The sequence below is a fragment of the Bacillus rossius genome, chromosome 10 (assembly GCF_032445375.1).
Source record: "Bacillus rossius redtenbacheri isolate Brsri chromosome 10, Brsri_v3, whole genome shotgun sequence".
NCBI classification, from domain to species: domain Eukaryota; kingdom Metazoa; phylum Arthropoda; class Insecta; order Phasmatodea; family Bacillidae; genus Bacillus; species Bacillus rossius.
In genome coordinates, this window is record NC_086337.1 from 967,056 (window position 1) to 994,371 (window position 27,316).

The following is a 27,316-nucleotide window of genomic DNA, read 5'->3' on the forward strand; positions in this document are numbered from 1 at the left end:
TTGAATTGTGTTGGAAGGTAGTTACAAAAAATCATACCGCAAGAACATTTTAATTTTTTTACAAACTGTTACTACATACAAAGCAATTCTTAAGAATTAAAAAGTTTGCAGAAGATGAAAATAATAAACCCATTGACAGTGGTTAAGCAAACCACCCTGGGAAGCCTGGATTTGTTTTTGTCCGTTCCAAAAAGTTCTCATAACCTTTGTAAGCTTCGTCTAGTATTTTTTCTTGGTCTTCGAGGGCTGCTTCGTCCTTGGGGAACAAGTCCGGGAACTGGAACATCTGGCCCCGGGGCTGCAATCACCAGACAACACATCACTGCCGCGCACATTCACTCACTTATCACAACTTATCATTAAAAAAAGGTAGTACTGAATAAATAAAAATTGTTATCTCGAACTGCCACACTAGAGGTGGGCAGGACGGGTGGGGCTGGCTTACACCCGAGTGAGCCCTGGGAAGTTACCGCCATGGCGCGGCGGTCTAGTGTGTTGTCTGGCGATCTGCTGGCTCGGGTTCCGTGCTCACTGCTACCTTTTATTATTATGACTTGACAAATTCATTAACAAATCAGAAATATTAAATGGATAGAAGCAGGAAGTTTTTACAAACTGTCAAATACGAGGCAATGAAGCTAATAAAAAAAAAATTTCAAAGCAGTCATGAGGACTGCGGACAGAAGTGAAAACTTAAAACTATAAACAAACAGTTGTTATTTTCAATTTTCTTTTTATGTCGTCTGAAGACATCTAACATTTTCCACACAGAATCGAGGATCTAAAAAAATATTAAAAACTGATATTTAGAGAGAATAACAATATAATGTACACAACAGTTTTTCCTAAACTTCAAATGATAGAATTAATAATTATAATAGAAGTAACTATTATTAATATTTAGGGGTGTGCGAAGCTTCGAGTATTCCAAGTCGAATCAAAGATAATTTTTTCCTTCGACTTTGGCTTCGACAAAAATAAATTTTGAGTGGAAAAGTTGAAGACTTTTGCCAGAAACGTTTGGCCCACTATTTGGATCAATATATATATATATACTGCCAAAATATATTTGCGGCGGGTAATTTCCCGTTTATGTATACAGCAAATTCTCTCTAGTATGTCCCTCTTGTTAACGTACAATCCAGTATAACGTATAAAGCTGCTGGTCCCTTGAAACGCCATGCAAACTAATAGGCATAATAAATATATAACTTACGTTTTTCAAAGCCCTGGACGGTAATTTCTCGTTAATACGTATCGTTTTGCCGATATTAATACACAAAATATTAAACATTTTCTCATTTTATTCACAATTCTATAGCTTTGTTTAACAACAGGTCTTGTGGAAATTGTTTACAGACGTTTTCTTTATTTTGTTGAGTAAAATGGGAGTTGCAGTGCTGGTAACCGTGCAGATAGAAAATTCATTCGTATAAAAAAAAAGTCAGTTTTTTGTGTGATTGGTGTAACAACATAACATTTATATGGAATAATCAAGAGTTATAAATAAAAAATGCTTAACTTTTACAATTAAGAAAAAAAGATTTGATTATAATATTTATCCTACAAAATGTGTATTTTCGCGTTTGAATTTGTAGCAATGGATATTGGCCGATGGCGGCCATATCTGGCTAGGTACATAAAACATAGATTATATGATGGCCAACGACTACTAATGCGTCTTTTGTTACCGTTTGTTTTCTGTTACGATGACCTAAACTATAATTTGTTTGCATAGCTGCCAACCTCAAATCACACCCATCAGTAATGACAATTATATGAAAAAAGTATGCACTATTAATTTTTTCCTGGTTAATTATGACACACAAGATAAAACAAGGACAATAATATGCATATTTATATATATATATATATTTATATATATATATATTTATATATATATGCCTATGTATATGAATACAATAAAGATTAATGAATCAAAAAAAAAACTATTTGAATAATACAATCATCTGAATATGTAAGAAATGTCAAAAATTTTACTGGAAATTTTTAATCGGCAATTCAAAGTATTTAAAGTTAAACTTTTGAACAACTGTCTTTTTATTTGCTTCTTTTATCCTGGTTGGCTAAGAACTGTCTTGTAAACAAACATCAAAAGACAAACAGAACTTGTAAACAATAACTCTGCGTTCGTTACTTTCGTTTCTTTAGATGTAGCGAAAAAACGATTAAATAGGTTTATTGCTCGTCATAGCTATAAAATGTTCCGCATGTTTCTTTGATTCAATATGCCGTCTACAGTCATCCCTTCCACCATGTGCAATCGAAAAGTCACACGTGCATACATTACAAAACGTGTGGTGTTTCAAAACATTTTTAGACGACAAGCATGGCCATTCTTTTGAATAGTTAGGTCGAAAGTTCTGAAGAATTGCGTTCTTTTTTCCCCCCCAGATACACTTTTGTTCTGTCATACGCTTCATTCCTACAACCGGCACTGAAGAACACAACTCACAACACTATCGAAAAACATAAAAAAATTTCACGTCTGTAGACTCTACAAAAACACTATATTGAAAAAAAATTACTTTGAAGAAATAAATTAAAACAACACAGGTTAGCCAAAGTACCGTACAAAAATTATCGTGATGTAAGTAGCCAACAAATGATAAGTCCGAGAATTTGTACTAGTTTTATCGTACAACGGACGTAATACCATCTCATTATTATTTCAAAACATGAGAATTAATCTACTTATTTCGACAGTACATGCGCATACTTACTAGTAGTTCCGTTATTAGCGCAACAATGTGATGTATTCTAACTGCGTTCACAAAACACGCACACCAGAAACTGAATTTTTTTCCGTTACCGTGCAGCACAATGACTCGTTTCCGTAATAAACCAGCGATGTTCCATGATTCTGTGTTAAACCCGTAATAATTACGGAGAATCCGTAATGGCTGGCAGCTCTGTGTTTGTAAACATCATTTCAGATTGACATCTTTCGCAATTGTACACAAATGTAATACGTATACAACATTTATTTAACAGATCTAGTGGCACACAGTTTCCGACGCTAGTGAACATTTTGTGACGTTTTGTGAAGCTTGTTTATGGTGACGTGACGATGTGGATAACCTGTTTATATTTTTATATTTAGTGTATTACGGCAGCATATGTAGGTAGGCCTACCCGTAGAAGTTATGAGTACCCAAAAGCGTGTGGGTATCAGCATTGCAAAAAACTAGAGATTCTTACAGCTGTTGACAACTGCAAGAAAAAGTGTGATGTTGCAAAACGCTTTAATATGCTGCAAAACTGCACCAGAAGAGGAAAAGATATAGCAAATGTATCGATAGTAACCTTGACAAAAATCTTTTTGATTGGATTGTGCAAGCACGCTCTAATAACATACCCATTTCGGGCACAGCACTGCAAGAAAAAGCACAAATGGAGGCACTAAGGCTTGGAATTGACACTTTTCAAGCCTCAAATGGCTGGCTCACATGCTTCAAAGCCAGGTAGAATTTAACTTTACAAATGAAAACCAGATGAACGAATTTTACAAATTTTAAATAAATGAAAAGTACTTATTTTTCCTGTGGATTAAGACATTCAACAGTACTTATGTAGTATACATACATTTTTTTGAAGATGTTTGGTACAATGGAATTTTCTTTAGTCTATATAACCATGAAACATATGTAACAATTTTTTTATATTAAAAATTATGTTATTTCAAATCCTTCGACTTCGATTTTCCTTCGACATTCCTTCGTACAATATAAGCTTCGCTTCGACTTCGCTTCACATTTAAAAAGAGACCTTCGCACATGCCTATTAATATTAATAATAGAATTAAGATAATACAAACATAATTTGAAATAACAAATACTAACTTTGTAAAGTATAATTGTGTAACATAAGAAAATATTTTTTAATAAAATAGAAATGCCAAAGAAAAATTAAGAATTAATCAGCAAAGTTAATGTTTTAAAATATCTGCTAATTTCACTTTTAAATGGTTTTGCTTAAGTCTTTGATAAAATGTTATTTAAACATCTCGAATTCAACTTAAATTATAAACTCACTGACTTGCAACATGGCTTTAGAACTAGTCAAACAAACATGACAAACTTAGTTTCATTTTTAACCCTATCAATTCAGAATTTATTACATGTGGTCATATCGGTGCTTGTTACTATGATTTAGCTAAAGCATTTGATATTGTTGATCCTCACATTCTACTTGCTAAATGTGTGCTAAATTGGGCTAAAGTGACGAATACATAACTTTGTTATTTTAGTTGCAGTATAACCTGTCACATCCGGACCTCTGATATCCAGACATGTCTCCAAAATATTTTTTCAATTTTGGTTAGCGAAATTAGTGTTCCTGATAAAGGGGGGGGGGGGGGGATGGAAACAAAAACAAGCAGTTTGTGCCAAAAGTTGAAAAACATTTAGCGAAAAATAATTTGGCGAAAAGCAGTGCTCCTACTAGAAAATGCACCCTCAAACCCATGTGAAGAACCAAAAAAATGGTGACATAAGATGTGTATTTTTACCCCCGAATGTGACATCCCTTTGTGAACACATGGACCAGGTGTTCTTGTACTTATTGCCGTAAGTTACCGGCTCTTGACTGCTGAACGGATGAGGGTGGAAGTGTTATAAGGTGGACATGTTAGATGTGGTGTGGGCATCCCAAGCATGCGATGAAATAAAACTCATTACACTGGAAGCTGTTAGATCACGAAGCAGCTGAAAAATGGACTGGGGAGAAACCAGAAGCAATCAATGAAACTGTTTGCAATGAAGAGAGAGAGATTGCAGAGCTTGTGAAGGACCTGCCTGGATGTGAAGAAATCAATGATGATGAAGTCAAGAAGGGGTTAAGTGAAGATGAAGTCAGCGAAATTACAGACAGTGACATTTTAGAAATGGCAATAGCGATGAGAAATGCTTTGAACCAGAAGAGGATGACACCAGCCTGTGGCAAGGAGTCACTCTGAGTCATTCCAGACATCGTCGAAGCTCTGATTGTTATGTTCAGCATCACGATGGAACAAGTGAAAGTGGTGCGAAAATAATTCAAAGCAAAGTTGTGAACAAAACAAACACAAAATGTGCATCGCACACTCATTGATATCTTAATTATTGCATTTACAGACGTGTGGCTCAGACCAAAACTTAGATTAAGTATAATTTTTATTTGATCTACAGACAAAATACTTATGACAAAATAAAACTCAAGGACTCATGACAAAATTCAAGCATATTTCCAGATTTTCCAAGGACAAATAAAATTCAATGACAGTTCCAACTATTTAAGGATTCAAGAAAATGTGGCCACGTTTGACTTTCCGTATCCTCTCAGAAGTTGCCAAAGTTGGTCGTGCCAGTCATCGATATTTTAATGCATGCTTCGTGGTCTGGGCCATGCCGAGACATAATCTTTTCGGAGGTCATTTTAAATTAAAACTTAAGTTTGAACCCTAGCAACGGACCTTTGTCATCGTCCCAAGGACGGTGAGAAGTGGGAGTTGATCTTCGGGAATCACATTGTGTGCAAAAGTCATTTAGTTTCAGTATTTTGAACGGGGAAATTACATTGTGATGTTTCTGTGAGAACCATGTGAAATGATATCTTAATCCAGTAACTGTAAACTTTTCAGCAAGTAATAATAATAAAAATATTAATTTTATTTTTTAACAGTTTTACTGAACCTGTATGTCATCCTGAATAAAAAAACTTCATTATCATCAATATTCATTAGATGTGTGTACCGCTAACGGTGTCAAGTTAGTGCTAAGTGTTTTCACATGTGGAGACTGTTGGACATGTCACAATCAAACTTGAGATGCAAGTTTTTTTGTTTCTGAAAGTAGACTACCATAGACTGCCACTTCGTTACCCATACAGAACAAAAGTTTCACATTTCTGTGAACAATGCTGATTATGAGGCTGTACAGGAAAATGTCAGTATATATTTAGTCAAGTACAATTATGCTGCAGAATGAACATAACAGCAACCAAACAGGGTAAGTGTTAACAGATGATTATTGCACAAATTTATCATAACTAACAACTAAAATATTGAAGAATACATATGGAAAATCTTACCAGTGTGATGTATGCTAATTTGTAATCATCTTCTTTAACAACATATCCTTTCATTTTATCTTTTTTGGTTTTCCCTGAAACATGACAACTGTATAAACAATCTGGAATAATAGAATTATATTAGAACAGTAAACTCTTGATTATTCTGGCTCCAATTATCCAGTTTTTGGGTTATTAGTGCTTGAATTTACTTTAATTATTAGTAGAGCCCATGAAAAATGGTAAATAAAACTGCCTGATTTTGGTAAATAAACTATAGGATTTCGGTGCTATATTTCGGTAAAAAAAAAAAGTATTTCGGTGGTATATTTAGGTAAAAAAAAAAAATTGTTAAATGAGTGCATTTGTTCTACTAATTATTTAATTTCATGATACACACACAAAGCTGTACCTGATACTTGATACAGCAATCTCTAGATTCCTGCGTAAGCCTTGCAGAAGTGGAAATGTTATCTAGTAGATTATATACACATTGTAATGCCTATAAGCATAAGGGTGGGGTGGGAGGCGATAGCATGGCAAGGATTGAGGATAGGTATTTGTTACACAACAACAGCATTCAACATTAATAAATTTTTAATTAGGCCAAAAAAAAATTGATTACTTAATTACGCCGGCGAAACATTGCGCGGTCCCATTACGGGCCATCAAAAGGGGGCGTCACAAGGTAGACACATTGAAAGCAGCAAAATTACAACCTTGTCAATATGTAGGGAAAACCTTCTACAAAATGCGCGTTACATTGCGTTACAGATGTAAGTTACATTTTTAAAACAGATTAATATAGTTACGTTTTATGTACGTCGACGTCTCAGGGGAGAACAGTTACCAACAAAGTGAAGTTAAATTAAGTTAAAGTAAATCCAAACATAATTTTCTAGGTGGCGATCGAAGGGGAATTTAACCAAAATAGACAAAAATTTACAAACGCTTACATTATGGCAAGGGCCACCGCCTCACTCCAACTTACATTTTCTTTCCCCCGAGGTCGCGCACGTCGTACAATTTTAAGCCTAACTGACTGACTACATGCCGGATTACAAAACTACTCGAGCTCTCGAAAGAGACCAAGACGAGACAAGACCGAATTATTGAATTTCCACAGGCTTTATAGCATAGGTGCGGAGCAGCGCGCATGCGCCGAGCGGTGGAGGGGAGACGAGGAGCAAGCAAGCACACACTAGGAGGGGGAAGGAAGGAGGGGACGACGTGCCATCACCCGTGCAGACGCACAGTTTTAGAATGAAGCGGCGATCCTGACGCTTCAACATTACTTAAATTTTACATCACAAATAGTGTCTATTTAATTTTCTTTGCTCGTTTATGGAGAACAATATTATCCTCGAGTGTCACTTGCCTTTTGACTCCACAACCTGATGTTTGACTTTTTTCCTTCTCTAAATGAGATGCTCGCTGTTTGCAGTGTTTTTCACAAGTATCTTTCCTTTTCCAATCTACTACCGTATTGCAAAATTTACACATCATTATCCGCTTTTCTTTATTAAAAACAATGAATCCTTCATGCTCGTATTCTTTAGCTCGTTCAAACACTGATACGACCTTAGGCATTGTGAAGTATCAAGTAAACCAAGTAAACTTCAAACAAAACAAACCGCAACTACCTACATATTTTCATTCACATTTTACTATTTACATGGAACATAGGATCTTTTCAAATTTCATTTGGTCATTTCACATGACCAGCGTATTGCGACATTAAAATCCCATAACCTCTGTTATTATTTACAAGCAATACAACAACGGAACAGAGATAAGTATCTCTGCAACGGAAACGAATATGGCCAAACGGCTAACTTCATCCACATCCCGCTAGGAACGCTGATAAATAGTTGCCGCTTTCAGGCTGAGTGTTTGGTATTTATTTTGCTTCAACTTATCTATAGCACATCTCATAATAAAGATGGCTTACGATGTTTTGGTTTACCAAACGAATACGTTTTGCGGCAAAAGTATCATTGTGAAACTTAATATTCATATCGCGTTAAAATTCTGACACTTCGCGGATATTTCGTGAAACAACAAGAATATCGCGAATAGTAATGAATTTCGCGGCATCGCCAGTTATTTTGTGAAAACGAAATGCTGTAAAATCAAAATAGGCATTTGAAAACACATTTGTAAGTGCTTAGAATGTAGTTCCAAAATCATTAGTAAAATTTCGCGATTTCGTCATTAATGAAATTCGAGTACCTCTAATTATTAGTTTGTTACATTCTGAACGACAGCACTCTCCAATGCACTTGTTAGCTTGGCCACCCTGTTACCACGTCAGACCCTCTCAGCTCCCGGGTCGCTCCTTCCCACCCGCCCGATGGCCCGGCAGGCGTCCAGCGGCAAGCCCTGGCTGGAGGGACAACTAGCTAGAACTTGTGTGTGCACGGTTCGCAGGATGTCGTCATGGGACCATCATGGCAGGCTTCCATGATGCCAACAACATTGTCTCCTCGTGCCATTTATTTGCCACGCTTGTAACAGCAACATCTCATGAGGAACTCTGCAGCCACGTATTGCTGCATCCCTCCTTGGTTTATGACACGTTCCTGTGTAGAGCAGACCTCGGAGACTGGGGGTGTTGAAGTGCTAGTTCTATGAAAGGACAAGGAACTGAGATGCAATGATAACTTGCCGCACAGGGGTAGAGGGTGACTGCCGCCTCTCCAGCGGACGGAGACAAACCGCATGGCGACAGTGCTGTGTTGTTTACGTCCCAATGAACTAGACACAGTACACAAAGACTTCACTTGTGCTCAGGATTCTACTGAAGACAAATATATTGTCACGCTGTAAAATTTTACGTGAAGCGTTTATTGAACTTGGTTTTGCGCAGTGGTGCTTTGTGAGCCCGCTTGAGTGCCTGACGCTTGCTTGCGACACTCGGGTGTTGTTTTTTTTCTTCGCGGCGCGGTAGATTGCTAACGCTCTCTGTTTTTCTGGGACAGTGGAGTGACTTGCCATTCGGGCCTGGCCAGCTGCGAGCAGTTAAGACATTGTGGCCTGGAATCTCCGGGAGTGTTGGCCGCCCTGTTTTGTTTCCGCTGCGTTGCTGTTTCTACCCAGGCGCGCGCGCCTGTTGAGCTGGTGTCTGTGTCGCAATCTGGCGGAAGGAATGCCAGTCTGGCATGGCCGGTGAAGAGGGGATAGCGTCGGTTGGCGGCATGGCGGTTGTGTTGTGAAATCGCTGCCGGGGTTTTTGCTGTTGCGTAGTGTTCTGTGAGGTGGAATTAATAAATGGGCCGCCCGGGGTGTTTGGGGACTGTTGGAGCCCCCTGGCGGGTAGCTGCGTGCTGCCGTTCGGAGAAGGTGTTGTAGTAAGTAATGGCGAACTCATAATTAATTTTCCAACTTGAGTAAAGTAAAGTATGTGGGTGTAATTTTAATCTTGTTAAGATGGTTTAATTTTTTCGGAGTGTAGGCAGTTTGGAATCCAGTAATGTTAAATTTCTTTCGTTAATTTAGCCTAAGGATGGGTCGAGGTGTTTGTAAACATACTCATTTCATTTTAAAAGTCTATATGCATACTAAGAAGAGGATAAATTATTATTTATTTCAAAGGAGTATCTATTTATTTATTTTGAAAAGAGTAGTTTGACATTATTTATTTATGTGTTGGTCATCACTTTACCGGAAATAAACCTGAAACGATGTGGGATGAATAATACATCTTTTTTTTTCAGTCAACACCCTGTAGCGTTGCAAGACCCTGCCCTCATAGTTAAATGTTTTTCTTTTAAACTTCTTTTCTGTATATGCAAGTATTAATAAGTCAATGTTTTTTGAGTGATGTTTATGTTGTGGAACAGTATAAATAGATGTTAGAGATATTGATATATGTTATTTTAACTTGCTGAGGATTTTAAGAATTTATTTTGTATTTTAACAGACATTTTTAATCATTACTATTTTTTATGTAATTATTCACAAATGAGCTGTTGTACTAGATTTTTACCTGTTTGGGCCTACTTTTTCAGGTTTTTCTCAATAAGTTGAATTTTGTAAAGTAATTTGTGTTATGATTGCTGTTCTTAATTTTAATTAACGTGTTGCATAATTCTAGAACAAGGGACTGTGTCTGGTAGGATGGTTAGAAAGAGAGGCATAAGAGGCCTCTAAGTGTGAGTGAGAAAGAAACAGTGCTTCCCCGCCAACCGAGATAAAGACGGTATTCCCCCCCTGCATGGGAACTGAGTGATAACTGCTGTCTCACGGTGTGGGAGAGAGAACGAGAATGGGAGTCCCCGATTTTGATGTAAAATTGAAAAGAGACAGATCAAGGGAACCCGAGTTCTGTGTGTACAGGGTTTTTTCATGTATTGTAATTTGTTCTGTGATTGGCTTGTATCTGTAAGTTTGAATGAAGCGTGTGTGTGATTGGTCGGTGAGGTCATGTGACTTCTCCTCCCTGCGTGGAGGAGACAGTGGCAAGAGTTCACCAGTCGTCCGTCGAACGCCGCACAAGTAGGTCGCGTTCGGTGGCTTCTCGCAAATTATGTAGAAGTTATTGAAGAGATAATGTAACGTTGGTGGTCAGAGGCATGCCGATTACTAAGTTAACCCAATTTTTTTAATATTTAGTTCGGACATAAATTAGAAATTGCGACCACCTTCGTCGGCGTTTTGGCTCGTGGCGAAATTCGTTTTCGCTGGGTGCGGTCATGTTTAAGGCCGCACTAATTTTGTGTACTTGCAGTAAATATTACTGAAGGACGTTAGTTTTCTCTAATTCTCATCGCGCAAGCTGCGTGCGTTTTTCGACAGGCGGATGTACGATTGGAACGAGTGAGAAAGAATTGAAAAGGGTTTGGATTCGTCTGTGCATTCTAATTTGAAAGAATAAAACAAAAACTATAATCGACGCTTTAAATCTTTTTATTTTTGTATGTAACGAATCGTTATAACTCTACACCCCCTGTTCCAAGGAGGTTAGACGTCCCTGTACCAGCTCTACTGCTAACCCCCCCCCCCCCCCCCCCCCCCCCCAATGTTTATGAAATCTTAAGATATTTTATTATTTTTATTTTGAGTGACATTTTGCAGAACTGAACGGAGTCCGAGGGCCTTCCGCCACAACATGGAGCGACCCAAATCCCAAATTCGAGGGTGACCCTTACCCTGAAACGGATTATCCGTAGTTTTTTTTAAAGGATTTCAACTATCCGGACATCGGTAGGTCCAATTAACACGGAGAGTCTAGAGTTTATTGTATATACATATCTATTAGTGGATTAATCCGTAAATCTCAGAAGTCAATTTAATAATAAATTATAACTTTATACAACAATATTTTTTCATACACTTCAATATCAAAATGTATAAATTTAGTTTGTAATAACATATAACCACAAGTATGCTGTATACTGTTAAATGTTTTTACAGTGGCTCATTTAGTTTGATTTCCAAATTTTTTGATAATACCTTATAAAAGTGTTTTTATACTAGTGTCATGATGTTTCATATTATCTTCCTCACATTGAGTATGGTATGCAATATGTAGACTACTAGTTGCAGAGGTATAAACTTATAAAAACAAATATACAACATAAAACATAAAACCATGCACTAATTTTCACACAACCATGCATAAAATAAAAGCAACCTCAATGCTTTTAATGCATCAACTTGGCTGAACATATGACTACAGACTTGAAACAAAGTACTTGTCAGCACGCAAGTGCAGACTGTAACTTTTGGTACACAAACTTTTTTTAGCTTTATTACAAATTAAAAATTTTTTGTACCTTTCCAAACCATTAATTGATAATAGTTTGGTAAATTTGTTATGGGTATTGGTGTAGACTAGGGACTCTTTAAGCATTTATCATCACTATGCTCCCCAAAGATAAGAATGGATGGGATAAAGTGACGTGATTATGAAGCATCCTCACCGAGTCGGACTGAAGTTTAATAATCTTTCTTAAATGAATTCAAAGTTTAATAATGACCAAAATGTAGGTAAATTTAAATCAAATAAAAGCCTTGATTATTACTTTCCTATCAGTACTAACCTAACTGCTGGAAATAAATATTTACAAAAGATCCAAAACTTTTGTCTGTGATTTATATTCAAATCTAGCTTGGTATGTAACTAGAAGACAATAAATATTATATAACATTACTAATAAATATGTATGCACAGCAATATTTCATTAATTGCAACATGATCTTAACATGCAAAGCAAGTTTCCCATATAAAATATAAATTACAGTGGCTAGCTATTAAATTTAAATAATTTTCTGTGACATAGGGTCACTGATATAATAAATGCAGTCATATGTGTTATATAATGGAAGATTTCTGACTGGATTGAAACTGCTGTCATCCTTTCCATGCTGTCTAGTGCTGAAGCAAACGTCAAGCAACAAGAAAGTTGATCGCGCGGAGACTCAGGGTGTCACCAGTCACCTACTTTTATGTTGCAGGATTTGTGCAATGTTATCTGTAGAACAAACGGCACGTCGATGAACAAGGCTTCACTGTCATGCAACACTAACAAATTAAACCATTAAAAAAATTAAAGAAAAACCCCATGAAAGTGAATAATAGAAATTATGCAACACTTAAAACAATAACCAAACAAACATATAAAAAGGGGGCGGGGGTTTGTCTGTAAAGTCAGTTTACGGACGATAATTTTACGTGACGTCATAAGAAAACATTGATGAAAAATTGCATACAAACAACATTAACTCTTCACTTCACTTTATAAACAGTTGACAAAACAGTTCACGTGTAGGTTGTGTGCTGCCGCTGTCTCTCTTCTACTCGGACGCATCGGCCGATGGAGTGGAAGAGATAGATGCGTCACAAGCCGATCGTGCCTCTATCGCTTGTTCCGCGCTCTCGCTTGCACGCTCGGCTCAGGCGGAACGTGACAATGAGTCATGCTTTTTCGTGTGTGCAGCCGGCGTTCATCGATTTATAAGATGTTATCACGTCAAAAACCTCTTTGTTAAATGTTTAGAACCGTCCGTCCAAGAGCAAGAGGTTGTTAATTACATCACTAATGAACTTAATCTTTCCCAAGTGAGAGTGGCAAAGCTCCACACTAAACACAACGCGTATGCTTCGTTCTATACATCAGTTCCTCTGCCAGTGCTGTAGCATCATCGCTCTTCAAGTGCCTGGAGATGGACCGTAACCTCCGCTGCAGTCGAGTGGGACAACTAAAACCACGTCTACAGAATCTAAATGACATAATTTGTCTTACTGAAGCCTGGTTCATGGACCAATATTTCATTTTCAGAACTGATAGATATCCTTTACTTATCACGATGGATTGAGGTGAGGTGGTGGTGTTGTCATAGCAGTAACATGCATTAATTTTCATCAGTACAGCTTATTCAAAACTATGACTACCCTGGAGTAGAAGCAGACTGGATTAAAATTAAAACTTCTCCAACCAATTTTCTAGCTCTATCTACCCCCTCAAACAACTTTCAATACTTATGCTATGTATCTTGATGCTTAAAGATAAACTCGTTAACTATTAAGATGATATGCTAATACTCAATGTGGCTGCTGTTGATTGGATCAATAAACATACATTCACTATTACACATAACAAGGTGCAGTATATACTCAATTTTACCACAAACATGGAATTGTTACAGTGTAACAAAACAGTCATCTTAAAACCTCAGGGTGACTACAGACCGGGAAAACTGGGAAAAGTCAGGGATATTTAGTATGTCAGGGAGAACAGGGAAATGTCAGGGAATTCTGGCCAAGGTGCAGGAAATATTTTGTTGTAAAGTATTTTTGCGATTTCTCATTTTTACACACTATTTTAATGCATTTTATTTTATTTCAACTACATTAAAATTGTATCTACCCATTTTACTCCCACATTTTATTCCCCCCTAAAAACAAAATCGCGAAAATTCAGGGTGCGTGCTTGCATTTGATGCTGGCCACCGGACCGTGCCGACATCCTCAAGCTTCTTGACTGCCGCGCCGGGCCGTGTCGAGCTGGAGAAGCCTAGATGTCCATCAAGCTCTGTCCCTGCCCGAGCACGCCCGAATATTCACCTTCCGCCAACCTCGGGATTTGTTTTATTTTTGCGCAGGAAAAATTAATTCAAATATTAAAAGTGGTCAGTTTGGTTAGCTACATTAAAACACTTTAAAACACTATGGACGGTTAGTTAGGTTAGTATAGCTACATTAAAATAAACAGAGAAATATAAATATATATAAATGAACCCGAGGTTGGCGGAAGGTGAATATTCGGGCGTGTTCGGGCAGGGACAGAACTTGATGGACATCTTAGTTTTCCCGTCGAGCTGCGTCCAGCGAGTGCCGAGCACATCAACGTAATGGCGGACGGACAGTTCGATTGTTCTAAAACAATTGTCTTCGATAGCCACTGCACGTGTGTGCCTTGTTTACGTGCATGTTGACTAGTTGGATGTTGTTTTCCGTGAATAACATCGTGGAATTTTTGTCTGTAGTGTGAACATAAACAACTGGTTTTATTTATTAGCTGTTTTGAAGTGCCATCATGCAAGGTTGCCATTCGACATGCCTTTGCGAGTGATAACTGTGATTTCTCATCATCAAGAGTGCTTCTGTGTTATGAACGTCGACAGTAGTAATGCACTAATGTTAATTTAGTAGAAGACTATTTGAAACACATAAAATCTAATATAAGTTTTAAAAAAACTTCAGGCATTGAGTTATGGTTTAATATTTTTAATTTTTCAAACTTAACCACCACTTAGTTGCCATGTCGAAATTCAGAAACACAGTGTTTAATGAATCATGGCTTTTAGATCCAGACTTCAAGAACTGGCTAAGAGAATCGCCCGGGGATCAATACTCTGCTATGTGTACTTTTTGCCATTCAAAATTCAGTCTAAGTAACATGGGTAAACGAGCCGTAAGAAGTCATATCACCAGCAAGAAACACCAAGCAGCTGTAGAAAGCAGAAGAAAGACTTATTCACTTTCAGTATATTTAAAACAGAATTCATCTTCAGCAACTTCAGATACATGTCAATCTTCATGTCAGCCTGTCCCAGGCACTTCATCTGATGAAGGAAGTGTCGTCTCACAGGTTTGCCATTATACTTTTTAATGCGTTGTTGTGACAGTAAAGTCCACACTTTGTAATACCTAAATTAATTAATATTAGGCTAATTGCAGCATTTGTCTTATTATAGTTATTACAATTATGCAACTTTTTAAAATAACTTATTTAAAAAATCAATTTCAATATGATCTAGAGGATTCTTATTGTGCTCTAAATTTCAGGAATGCATCATAATAATATATTAAGACAGTAAGTAAGTTACACCTGGTTTTGTTTCAGGTTTTGAGTTCAAATTTGCATAAAGAAAAGGTTTCCCCATTGAACAGTTTCATTCTTCAGGAGAATGTCACAAAGTCTGAAGTATATTGGTGTATTCAGACTGTAATGACGCACACTTCCATGCGTGCTTCTGGAAAATGTGTGGATCTCTTTAAATTAATGTTTCCTGATAGTGACATTGCCCAGAAGATGCAGCTAGGAAGAGCAAAAATTGGGTAGACTATTTTGCATGGAATTGCTCCATACTTTCACGATGAACTTGTAGATTTGTGCTTGCAGTGTCCACAGATAGTTGTAGGATTTGATGAGTCCTTAAACAAGGTTGCTCAAAAGGGACAGATGGATGTTTCGGTACGGTTTTGGAAGAATAAGCTAAATGGAGTATCGACTCGGTATTTGAACTCTGCATTCTTAGGTCATGCTACATCAATTGATTTGTTGACAGCGTTCAGTAGTGCTCCTCAGAGTATTACAAGTGTCAATGGATGGACCAAATGTAAACAAAAATTTTTTGCGCAAACTCAAAAGTGCAAATGTTAATTTGAAAGATGTTGTGATGCTTGACATTGGAAGATGTGGCTTGTACACTCTTCATTGTGCCTTTAAAGCTGCTGTAAATGTGCCCGAATGGAAGATTATTGAATTTTTGAGAGCTCTTTATTATTTGTTTAAGAATGTCCCAGCACGTAGAGCTGATTACATTCATTTCACTGATTCTTCGGTATTCCCCAAGAAATTCTGTTCGGTTCGGTGGCTTGAAAATGTCCAGGTTGCAGAGAGAGCAGCAGAAATTCTTCCCAATATGCAAAAGTATGTGACAGAAGCCACAAAGTTAAAGAAAGTACCATGTTGCCAAAGCTTTCAGACTGTCGCATTATCTGTTAAAGATAAAATGTTGACAGCTAAACTTGCTTTCTTTATTTCTATAGCAAGTGAAATCGAACCTTTCCTTCGCAAGTTTCAGGATGATGTGCTTCTAGCACCACTGCTATAGGGTTCTTTAAATAGTGTTTTGCATTTTTAATGTCAAGATTTGTAAAAGCAGATATTATTGCTGCAAAGTCAGTGTTGTGTGACATTGATGTTTCAGACAAGAATAACTTGCAACCTGTAAAGAATTTGTACATTGGGTATGCTACAAGAAAAGCTCTTAGCAAATCAATTGTTTAAACGAGATTGTCAAATATGTTTGCAAAAGATCTGCAGTAAGTTATTGGATTGTTCACGTTCAAGTTGACCAAAGCCATATCATTTTTAGATCCAGCAGTTTCTGTTCTACAGGCAGTGCGTGATGAACGAATGAGGTGTTTTTTGGAGATATTAGTAGCAAACAACTGGATCTCTGGCATGACAGCAGATCGCATAGATCGTCAGTTCAAGAGTATTTTCAGTCTGCCCAATTTCAGGGAAAAAATGTTGGCATTTTGTGTGAAAGATCATAGGCTAGACAGATTGTGGCTTGAAATGATTCCCGAGACTGGTGATTACCAACATTTGACTTCCGTCTTAAAAATGGTATTTATTATGTCTCATGGAAACAGTAGCTTGGAGAGAGGATTTTCTGTAAATCGAGAATGTATAATTGAAAATCAGAAGGAAATGTCTCTTGTAGCACAAAGACAAGTATATGATGCTGTGCTAGCTGAAGGTGGAATTGAAAAGCTACAGATAACCAAGAAGTTACTTCGTTTTGCCAGAAATGCAAGAGCCCGTTATTCTGAAGCACTGGAAAAGCAGTCCAGAGAAGCAGATGAGGAAGAAAGAATTAAAGTGGGAAAAAAACGAGCTGCATCCATTGCAAAACAGTTGGAGTTTAAGAAACAGAAGTTGTTGGAGGAAGCACGAAAGCAAGCTTCTTTGATCAAAGAAGAAATCAAAGCCCTAACAAAGTAAAAGTGATAATGTGTTGGTTTTATAGTTTAAATGAACTGGTAAATTTCTTTTCTAAGTTTGAGGAACCTCGTCTAAAAACTGAAATGTGTCTTCAAATTGTACACTGGTGACATGACTGATATAACCATCATAGCTTTCATTACATATTTTTGAATAATATGTGCGACTGTGTGAACTTCATTTCAAAATTTGATGTGTTTCATGAAAGTGATATTGGTTAACTCAAGTAGAGCACCAAACACCACTTTTTGATCGGCGTGCCCTTCTTGACCATCTTTATTTCCAATTGTTATTCTTCTAAAATCAATTGTAAATACATCTTAGATAATACTGGTTTAAGTCGACTTACGTCTACTTTCTGTACAATCAAGAGAAAAAATGATATCTTTAGATTAATAAGCAATTATAATAGTTTAGACCCAATAGTAACAAGCTTAGCCAATTAGTAAATTATTTTAGTAGCACTTGCAGCCAATTCAATTAACTGTGTATTCTTAATCCACTAATTTTCTGTATTTTTGAATTTATTAATATTTTTTGTTTATTATTATTTTTTTGTTTGTTTTGTTTTGTGTCCTTTGTCTGTTGTGTATTGTGTGTGTGTGTGTGTTTTTTTTTGTATCATGCACACCCCTGTAATCTCTCCTCAGAGTTTTGGTGTGCATGTCACAATTTATAAATAAATATATATATAAATAAATAAATAAATTTTGTAGCTATGATGTAGTGGTTGATAAAATCAGAAATGATCTTTTGTTGAGTAATGTTTTCATTTAATTTAAAGTGCAATATAATAAATGAGGTTGGTAATTGACTGTTTGGATACAATTTGCATTGAAAGAAATTCTAGGGGAAATGTTTAAGTTACGTCACAACAAAGTATTTTAACAGTTGGAAATTTCGGGGAAATGTCAGGGAAATGTCAGGGAATTTTTCGGCAGAGTATCTGTAGCCACCCTGAACCTATTTGGTACTTATTCTTCTAACTTACCACAATGTAAAGTAGCGATAGCTGCTGAATTACTTGTTAAAGAAGACATATCATCCTGCTTTAAAATCATCATTGATGTTATTTCCTCAAATAATAATACAGACTCCCATATAAAGGAACTAAAAAAATGGTGATTATCTTAATCAATAATTTTATTTTAAAAAAAACTTGAATGTGTGTTATACTTTTGTACACATTTAAATCAATTCTTATTTTGGGTATTCGTTTAGCTCGGCATGTACGAAAAGCCCCTATATCAGTTATTTGTAGTTTACTTTGGGTACAAGCTCTATTTAATGCCTGTAGTACAGTATTCAAGTATGTAACTGCCAATTGTTTAAGAACAGTATTATACAGTATGTTGCCAAATGCAAGAAAGTATGCTGTATAAAGGAAAAATTTTACAATAAGTTGTTTTCTCTTGTAGATTCTGTACAACACGCAAGACTAAAGCCTAATTCACTCTGTTTTTTTTTTTTTGTTTGTTTGCTGAAGTGGGCAGTTTACATGTTTAATGGAGCCAATATTTTGGATTTTGCCCGTTTCTGTAATCCATCCTAACCCAGCAAGTGTCAGGAACGTGGTTTTGCATTGCACTACTAATACTGGCACAAAGATGTAACGAGCACTGGGAAATACAAAAATTAAGGTCAAAATCACACTTTTTACTAAAGAGATCTGTTTAAAAAAATAGTCTTTATAAAATGGTGTTTGATAGCATTGTCAAGGAATTTTTAAAGTTTTACACATGCACATTTTAAGCAGCAAAACACCCAGAGGTTGAGTATGTGATAAACTGTACTTAGCATGAAGACTACCGGTACAATTACCATAGTTAGTTGTTTAAAAATATAAAAATAAAATCAGTAACCTGAAACACAACTTACCCATGACAATTCGTGTCTTCACATCCACCACAGGCACAGAGTATATTTTTTCCAAGTAGTTCTTTATGTCATGCCTTGTCATTTCTATGGATGTAATAAACTGTACAATGTTGGATGGTAACTTGTGGGTGTCATGTTTAACTAGCTTCACCCAGAAATTTGGTAAAAATATCCTCAGCTGTGGATTTCCCCGCTGATAAATTGGATACCTTAAAACAGAAAGATATCAAATAAGTCCCACATGATTTATTTCATTAGATAAGTCTTATGAAAAAACCATGAAGACATGGATTTTTATTTAGTGTTTAGTAATCAAAACTTAAGACAGTGTTGCCACTATTTTAAAATTTTGAAGTTCCCTGACCTTTCCAAGTTTTCCCTGACAAGCAACAGATTTTTCCCTAACAAATTTTAATATTGTAATGATCAATAAAAATTAGATAACAGTGAACATATTTTGTGAAAATTTTACACACAATAGTTTAAAATCTTTAGTTAATTTGGGACGACAGAATTGCATCCCCTCGGATGGTGGCAATAGTGCAGCTGGGTAGAAACTGGAAAGCTACCCTTTCCGATTTCTTAAAATGTTTTGGTTTTAATGCAAATGTGCATTGGAAAGGTATCACATGATTTCATAGTATTTTTAATGTAGCTATACTAACCCAACCAACCGTCCACAATATATCAAAGTATTTTTTTTTATATTGCTTATGATCTTAACCTATGAGTCATTACTTACAACTACTTCAAATGAAATGTAAAAAAATACTTTCTTAATTCTTAAGTTATGACTTTGATTGGACTATGAAAGAGCAAAATCCTGAAAGGTACCCTTTCCGAGGGAATACAATTCAGCCCCGCCATTAATTTACATCCGACATAAAGTAAAGACACATGACCAGAATTGATATCTCGTGTAAAATCATCAGATGGAGGTTACTCGGATACTCGATGGTGTCGTATGTTGAGAGTGAATGTCTTCCAAGACTGCCTTAGCAGCAGCCACTATTCTCCAGCATACACTTCCTTCTTTCATTATACCTATCATCATAGAGATCATGTTTGCCAATGTCTCTGAAACACAAGACTGTGGCAGCGACCGAGCTAAACAAACATGTTATTTTTGCCATATTGTTTTGTGAGGTGAGTTTTGAAACTTTTTATATAAGGCTTGTAATAGCCTTCGAGCGGATCTATTGAGAACTGACATTCCTCCGTGTAGTCGGGAGATTCCTCGGCTCAGGTGGTGTCAAGCAGCAAGGTCTGCCGTCCCCGCTCATCACACTCGCACTCGGTGATAACTTTGTGCACTCACCCGTCGTTTCAGCTGGAGCTGCAACATTCCTGCCTGCATCCTATACCACCACTTCAACAAACTCTTATGGTTCTGCAAAGGGCCAGACCTCGTTTAGCAATCACTTCAACAAGCTAAACAACACCATTTTCACTACTATTACGTTGCTTTCCTCAAGTGTACTACGACATGTGAAACAAATACCAGCCGGAACAGACATTATGTTCAGTTGCACATCAAGAGTTTGATGCGAAATAAATTTCCTGTTGAAAAACTCACATTTTATGCTGCGGCCCCAAAACCTCAACGATAAGCCTCAACTGAGTGAATAGTGTGAGAGCGGTCTCCCACCTGTCGTTCAACAGCTCTCGCATCACGACCTGCACTCCCGTTCACTGTGGCACAACCTGATCACAACACTGTTCTACACTTTGGGGTCGTCCATTAATCACGTGATGTTTTTTTAGCAAATTTTTAAACCCCCCTCCCCTCTAGTGATTTGTGGTGAGGTTTCAGACTACCCCCCCCCCCCCCCCAATAAATCACGTGTATTTTTTTTGGTACAAAATGTTTTTAAAAATTTCAGAATATTATCTTTAAATATAGGTATAATCTAATTTAATTCTGGAAAATTAAGCACAGTGATAAAAATGTCCAGACACACATTAAGGTTGCAGGTTTATTCTCACTGGCATAAAAATAATAAAGGAAAGGCTTATATGTGATTTACGCATGTATTCGGCGCCAAAATCACAGTCTTACTGGAGACTGGCAAGCCGAGCCGGGTGGTTCATTTTGCGGCGGGCGGGGATATTGTTGCCTGGCTACGGCGAGTCAAGGTCACGCGTCCCTTTTCGGTTTAGTAGAAATAGTGCGAAAAAATAAATACACATGATATCTCTCTACACCCCCTCCCCCCTTGTGATATTTCGTGATTTATCCCGACAAACCCCCCCCCCCCCCCCCTTTTCGAGCCTCACGTGATTAATGGACGATCCCTTTGTGGTTTCACTCAACGTTTCAGTTGAAATTGTCTTATAGTTATTTTATTACATTTCATTCAAATATTTATTATTTCAAGTCCCCATCAATTGTCATGGTAAGTGTTTAAACCCATTTAAAATAAAAAAAAATAAAACACTTTTTCCATTTTTTGTTTAGGCCTATGCAAATAATGAGACAACTACTATATATAAAAGGCATCATTTTGTGCTTAAATTAAAGCTAATCAAATTCATTTCATATGACCTACCTAGTAGGATGTGTATGTGCTTTTCCCAATGCTCAAAACTTTACCAAATAAAATATTTTACTTTTTGAAAGAAAAAAAATGGCCAATTTCGAAGGGCTGTATCTGAGGTAAACAGAGATGTGGTTGGACTCTAATTGTTGTAAATTTAATTTACATACATGAAGGATATGTAACAATTTCCCCTAGAACATGTACTTTATGAGGAGGCAAAAACTGAATAAAGTTCAAAAAATTGGGTGTGGCTGTTTAATGGACACGACCGTGTGTTGTAAGTGAATACGTGTACGTGACAAGTAATATTCTCTATACAAACTATAAAATACTCTATTTTATGTCAAGTCAGCCACTGGCTCTTCGGGGAAAGTATTATTAAGCAGAGGTAAGTGTTTTACTTTTGTTGGCTTCAATGAGCGCAGAAACCACAGACGATCAAACACATCACACTTATGTCCGAAAGGATTGTTGACGATCGTCGTGTATTGAAACGTGCACTAGCTGCTGCCTAACGTGTCTTCATAATCGACGATCATACACAATCGATGCCTACACAGTCCGGCGTCGATATAGAAGCGATTTCATCATCCACTCGCATTATTTCAACCGCGCCAGCTGCAGATGTACTGGCGCCGTAGTTGATCCGCTCGGCCGCATTCATTCTTTCACGTTCCCGGCACTGCTTCACTCGGTCGTATGGTGTATTGGTATCATTTGATTGCTTTTGGGAAGCCCTTTACAACCGTATACAATCTCTGTATTTGTATTTGGCTTTTTGACGTGTATAGGCCGACATTATATATTTCCTATTACATATTTTTATTTTAACACCACATATATATTCACTGTAACTATTTTACACTAATGTTTTATATAATTTGCAATCGATATATTTTGACGAGAGCTGACGATTGAAACTCAAACGAACGTTGTAGCTTCTCTGAGTCAATAGTTGCGGAAATTTCGAAACGCAGCAAAAAGGCGGCCCTTCCCCCTCCACTGCGCGCGATGCGTCACAGTCCTCACTTAGCGTAACGAATTCTTAATCCTTTAGCTATCCAGTGGTGTAATTAAATTATGGTATGAGATGATAAATATGTAGCTGCAACACCAAACTGTATCCCCTGATTTTGTTATCATTCGTTTTTGAATTGCCTCCCACTATGGAAGCAATTTTAAAGATGTATTCACGTCAAAAATTTACAGTTTTTCACCCATTACTCATTTAGCACTGGTGTTTTGAAGCTGCAAACATGGATTCACACTACTAAAACTGGTCCCAACAACATATAAAAAAAATTAGAACCATAAGTTTGTCCACAAAGTAAGTTTCCCTGGAGCCATTTACAGAAACAATTATTATCACTGCTAGTGTGTGGTACTCTTGCTCTCGTTTGCTGGCCATCTGTAGATGTTTTCCTCCTATGGTACCGACGGAGGTGGGAGTCCATACACCGGTAGTGATAACTGTGTTCCTGTATTACATGTAGTGCCCATCACTAAAGTCTACGACTGTTGAAGAGCATGTGACAAATTCCAAATAAAAAAACAAATTAAAAAAATACTATTACAGTGAAATATTAATTGCAACATATAATACAAGAGTTCAGCTATTATCCAACATATTCACCACCGGAACTGGGACTCCTTCATACCGTGGGACCAACTTTAGAATAATTGTGTCTATGAATTCCGCCGCCTGGGATTGTAGCCGCTGTGTGGCAGCCGTCACAGCTTCTGTCGCGCTCAAACAACTGACCCTGCCCGGGCAGCGAGGTAGTGTGACGACCTGCTGACAGTTGCTTGCACCACATGCTTGCTCATGACCCGGCACGGCTGACCGACCTGCTGACAGTTGCTTGCACCACATGCTTGCTCATGACCCGGCACGGCTGACCGACCTGCTGACAGTTGCTTGCACCACATGCTTGCTCATGACCCGGCACGGCTGACCATGCACCGAGCACTGACGACGGGAGCTGGACTTGGAGCCTGCACCTTCAACGACTGACGATGCTACTGTGAGAATGTGGCAAGTACTGCTCTATCATGTGTATGCAGTTGCTATTGTTTCTATTGTGATTATAATAGCTCATGTAATAAATAAATATATATATTTTTTGCATTGCTTGTATGAATAACCTAATTTTTGATATGGTTATTGCATTCAAATAGTTTCTTTTTTTTTGCTCTCCAAGTATATTTGTCGCTTTCAATGCCTTTCAGCCCTTAAGACAACTGAATAATAAATTTCATTTATTTTTATTAATGATAAATTTGTGTACGTACTTTAAACTGTTTCATCTGTTGGTTGTTTGAGGGAAGGGGAGGGGGGAGGCACACCAACGACTGTCTACAACCCAACGATTTCGACAGTGAAATCACACCAATGAATTTTTTTTTCCTTCCAATTTTAATGAATGAACTGCACTTTATTGAGAAGTAGTTTTGTATTGTTATAAGCTAAGTGTAGGTATGGTTTTCTTTGAAATAATTTTAATCGGCTGGTTCATACACCTTAAATTTTTAATACAGATACATTTTGTGTACAAAATAATTAATACCTACTGCTGTTACATATAATGACTCATAGATCCGGTGTTGAATGATATACTAGAATATGTAACAAAATACATTTATTGAGAAAACATAACTATTAAGTTGCATTACAAAACCCTTCACGTTACACAGAGACACAGCGTACTCACTTGGCAACAACCGTAGTAAAAACTGAAGTCACCTCTCCCATATGCATAGTACACTCGTACACCTCCATATGAACATCTCTCGCTAGTCACACCCCAATAATGTAGGTTCACTTACATTTCAACAAGCCTCCTTGAATTTATACTATATTCTTTATTCCAAAACCTTAACTATTTTAACTTATATCCAACATATTTCTGAACTTTTCAAATTTATTTCTACTTAAACTTATTTCTACCTAAAGACTAAGTAAACATATCTGTAACATTTTCCTTAGAATTAACTTTTATAATATCAACTTCACCTTTTACATTACCTACTTTCATTTACAAAGTGAAAGTGAATTTCTATATACTTTGATTTCTTCATAACATACCAAATTTCGCTATAATGATTGCACCAGAATAACCAAGAAATTTTTTTAAGTGTTTTTTTATGTGCAAGGATAAGTCATTTAGCCGGTAACAATTGTCACTTGTTATGAAATTGTGAAAGTTGTGAGAGTTCGATAATATTATTATGTCACAACTTTTCTGTAAATTTAATAATGAAATTCTGAAAATGCTTTTTCAAACAATAAAGATGTTTCTCTATACACCCTGAAAAAACTGTTTAAACTACAGGGTAAATATTTACTTGGGCGGTATTTCCGAAAAAAAATGTTAAAAATCCGAAAATACCTTTATTTTATGCTCTTCAACTTCCTCTTTTCATTAAAAGTGGCGGAGGTAAGAAATTCCAAATACTTTAGGAGATATCGAATTTTTTAATTTTGCAATACAAGACCTGTGGAACCATTCGAGCGGCGCCATTTTTGTTATTTTGCCGTGTGTTCGTGAATACGTGAATCGTGAATGCGTAATTAATAAAATGGTTGATTAGGTCAGGTCAGTTACATTATTAATACTTTCAAACTAAGCCGACATTAAAAATTATTTTGTGAATTAATTTTAATGGCTGTTTAGTTTTAAAATATTTATAATGTAACTGACCTGACCAAACAAACCCGGACAGAGGGTGAACAGTAAACTAAAATGGTCATTTAGGTCAGGTCAGTTACATTATAAATACTTTCAAACTAAGGTGATATTAAAAATAATGTGAATTAATTTTAATTATTCTTTAGTTTTAAATTATTATTTATAATGTAACTGACCTTACCTAACAAACCCGTAACAAAGGATGTACAGTAACAACTCACGTAAATTTTTTTGTTACTTATTACTTGCGCAACAATATCAAAATAACAAAAAGACTTTAAAATTAGAAACGTTAAAAACTCACCTAAGTTGGAGGCGGTAATTAAACTAAATAATCACGTATTAGTTCATTTGAATTCTGGCCTATCACGAACAATCACGTGACATCATTATCCAATAAAAAAATAGATACTCGTACGTAAACAAGAAACAATGGTGCACGCACGCCACAGGAATGCACTGGTTTTGTGCTGAAATTTAAAAATTCAATATCTCCTAAAGTATTTGGAATTTCTAATCTCCGCCGATTTTAATGAAAAGAGGAAGTTGAAGAGCATAAATTAAAGGTATTTTCGGATTTTTAACATTATTTTTCGGAAATACCGCCCAAGTAAATATTTACCTAAACTACCACTGGTTTCTGATAAATCACCATTTATATCTTACGTTATAATACCTATGCATTGACACAGCTGTTATTACTTGCTTGTATGCAGGTCCAGATAAACACTCTTATACATGGAGAATCACAGGATTGGCAAATCTAACATTCACACCAGTCAATTCTGAGGCACGAACATTTCCAAAGTGTGCCACTAGCACAAGAAACTTCCATAGCACACATTATAAGATGAAAATGCATTTGAAAGATAGGTATCCTTATCATCTTTAAGAGACTCAAGTGACTGAGAAATAGGAGAATGGTCGAGCTACATTAAAAATACTTAAAAATAGTGTGGACGGTTGATTAGGTTAGGTTAGCAACATTAAAAATAATGTGAAATCATATGAACGGTTGGTTAGATCCTAAGCAACCATTAAAAATATTTTACAGTATTTTCAATGCAGCTATTCTAACCTAACCAACATTCTACAATGTTTAAAGAATTTTTAATGTAGCTAACCTAACCCAATACCATTCTAAGAATCTAAGTTCTCCCAAACATGCATACACAGACCCACACTGGAAACCAAACAATGGCGTAGGCTGAATCAATAAACAGGTATTGAAACCTATTGACGGTAATTTCTCGTAAATCAAGGCTGATTTCAGGATAAATACATGAACATCTATAGTGTTCAAAAATATTATTTTTTTTTTTTAATTTTATTAATAATTTACGGAAAAACCGCGATGTAAGAATTTTACCTACGCGATCTGTGTCCGTAGGGCAAAATTTTAATCACAGCAATTCTATAAGGGCCTTAGTGCACAAAGCATCATCAATATTTTTCTGAAATACAGTAGTGTATATGTTAGGATCCAAAGCATTTCCGAAACAACAGTTACTAATGAATTTCAGACATGTTCTTTGGCACAGTCAAACTTTCAAACTTACCACCTGGTGGACATAATAAATTTTTCCAATACGTTATTGAAAAAATTTGAACATTACAACCAAAACAAAACAATACATATTATTGCCCTTTTTTACCTCCCCGCCAGAGATAAAGGTTAGTATAGATAGGAATCTTTCATGGACAAAAAGGTTACCAGCGAACGCAACGCTTCCAGTGCCTGAGGGAATATACTAAATTCAATGTGGTGACCGAATATTACTTGTAACATTACATAACCACGAATTATTAACTGAAGCACTATTATTGACGCTAGCGGAATTGCTAAATTTGGACAGAGATTGGCTAACCATATTCTTGAATACCTGCTAGTGGAATA

The 27,316-nt window shown here is 36.6% G+C and overlaps 1 protein-coding gene across 2 annotated transcripts; it reads right to left on the reverse strand.

Annotated features, from left to right (window-relative positions):
- Nucleotides 1-31: 31 nt before the first annotated feature.
- LOC134535703 (large ribosomal subunit protein uL23m) lies at nt 32-27,079 on the reverse strand. 2 transcript variants are annotated; one of them, XM_063374899.1, is made up of 4 exons: nt 26,979-27,079; nt 19,191-19,399; nt 6,091-6,164; nt 32-298 (listed from the first exon to the last, which is right to left on the reverse strand). In XM_063374899.1, exons 1-4 carry the CDS (start codon nt 26,990-26,992, stop codon nt 143-145), a joined length of 453 nt encoding a protein of 150 aa, XP_063230969.1. In that variant the 5' UTR covers nt 26,993-27,079; the 3' UTR covers nt 32-142. The 2 variants fall into 2 exon arrangements, with proteins under 2 accessions (XP_063230969.1, XP_063230968.1); XM_063374898.1 differs by lacking the exon at nt 26,979-27,079 and adding an exon at nt 20,767-20,884.
- Nucleotides 27,080-27,316: the final 237 nt, after the last annotated feature.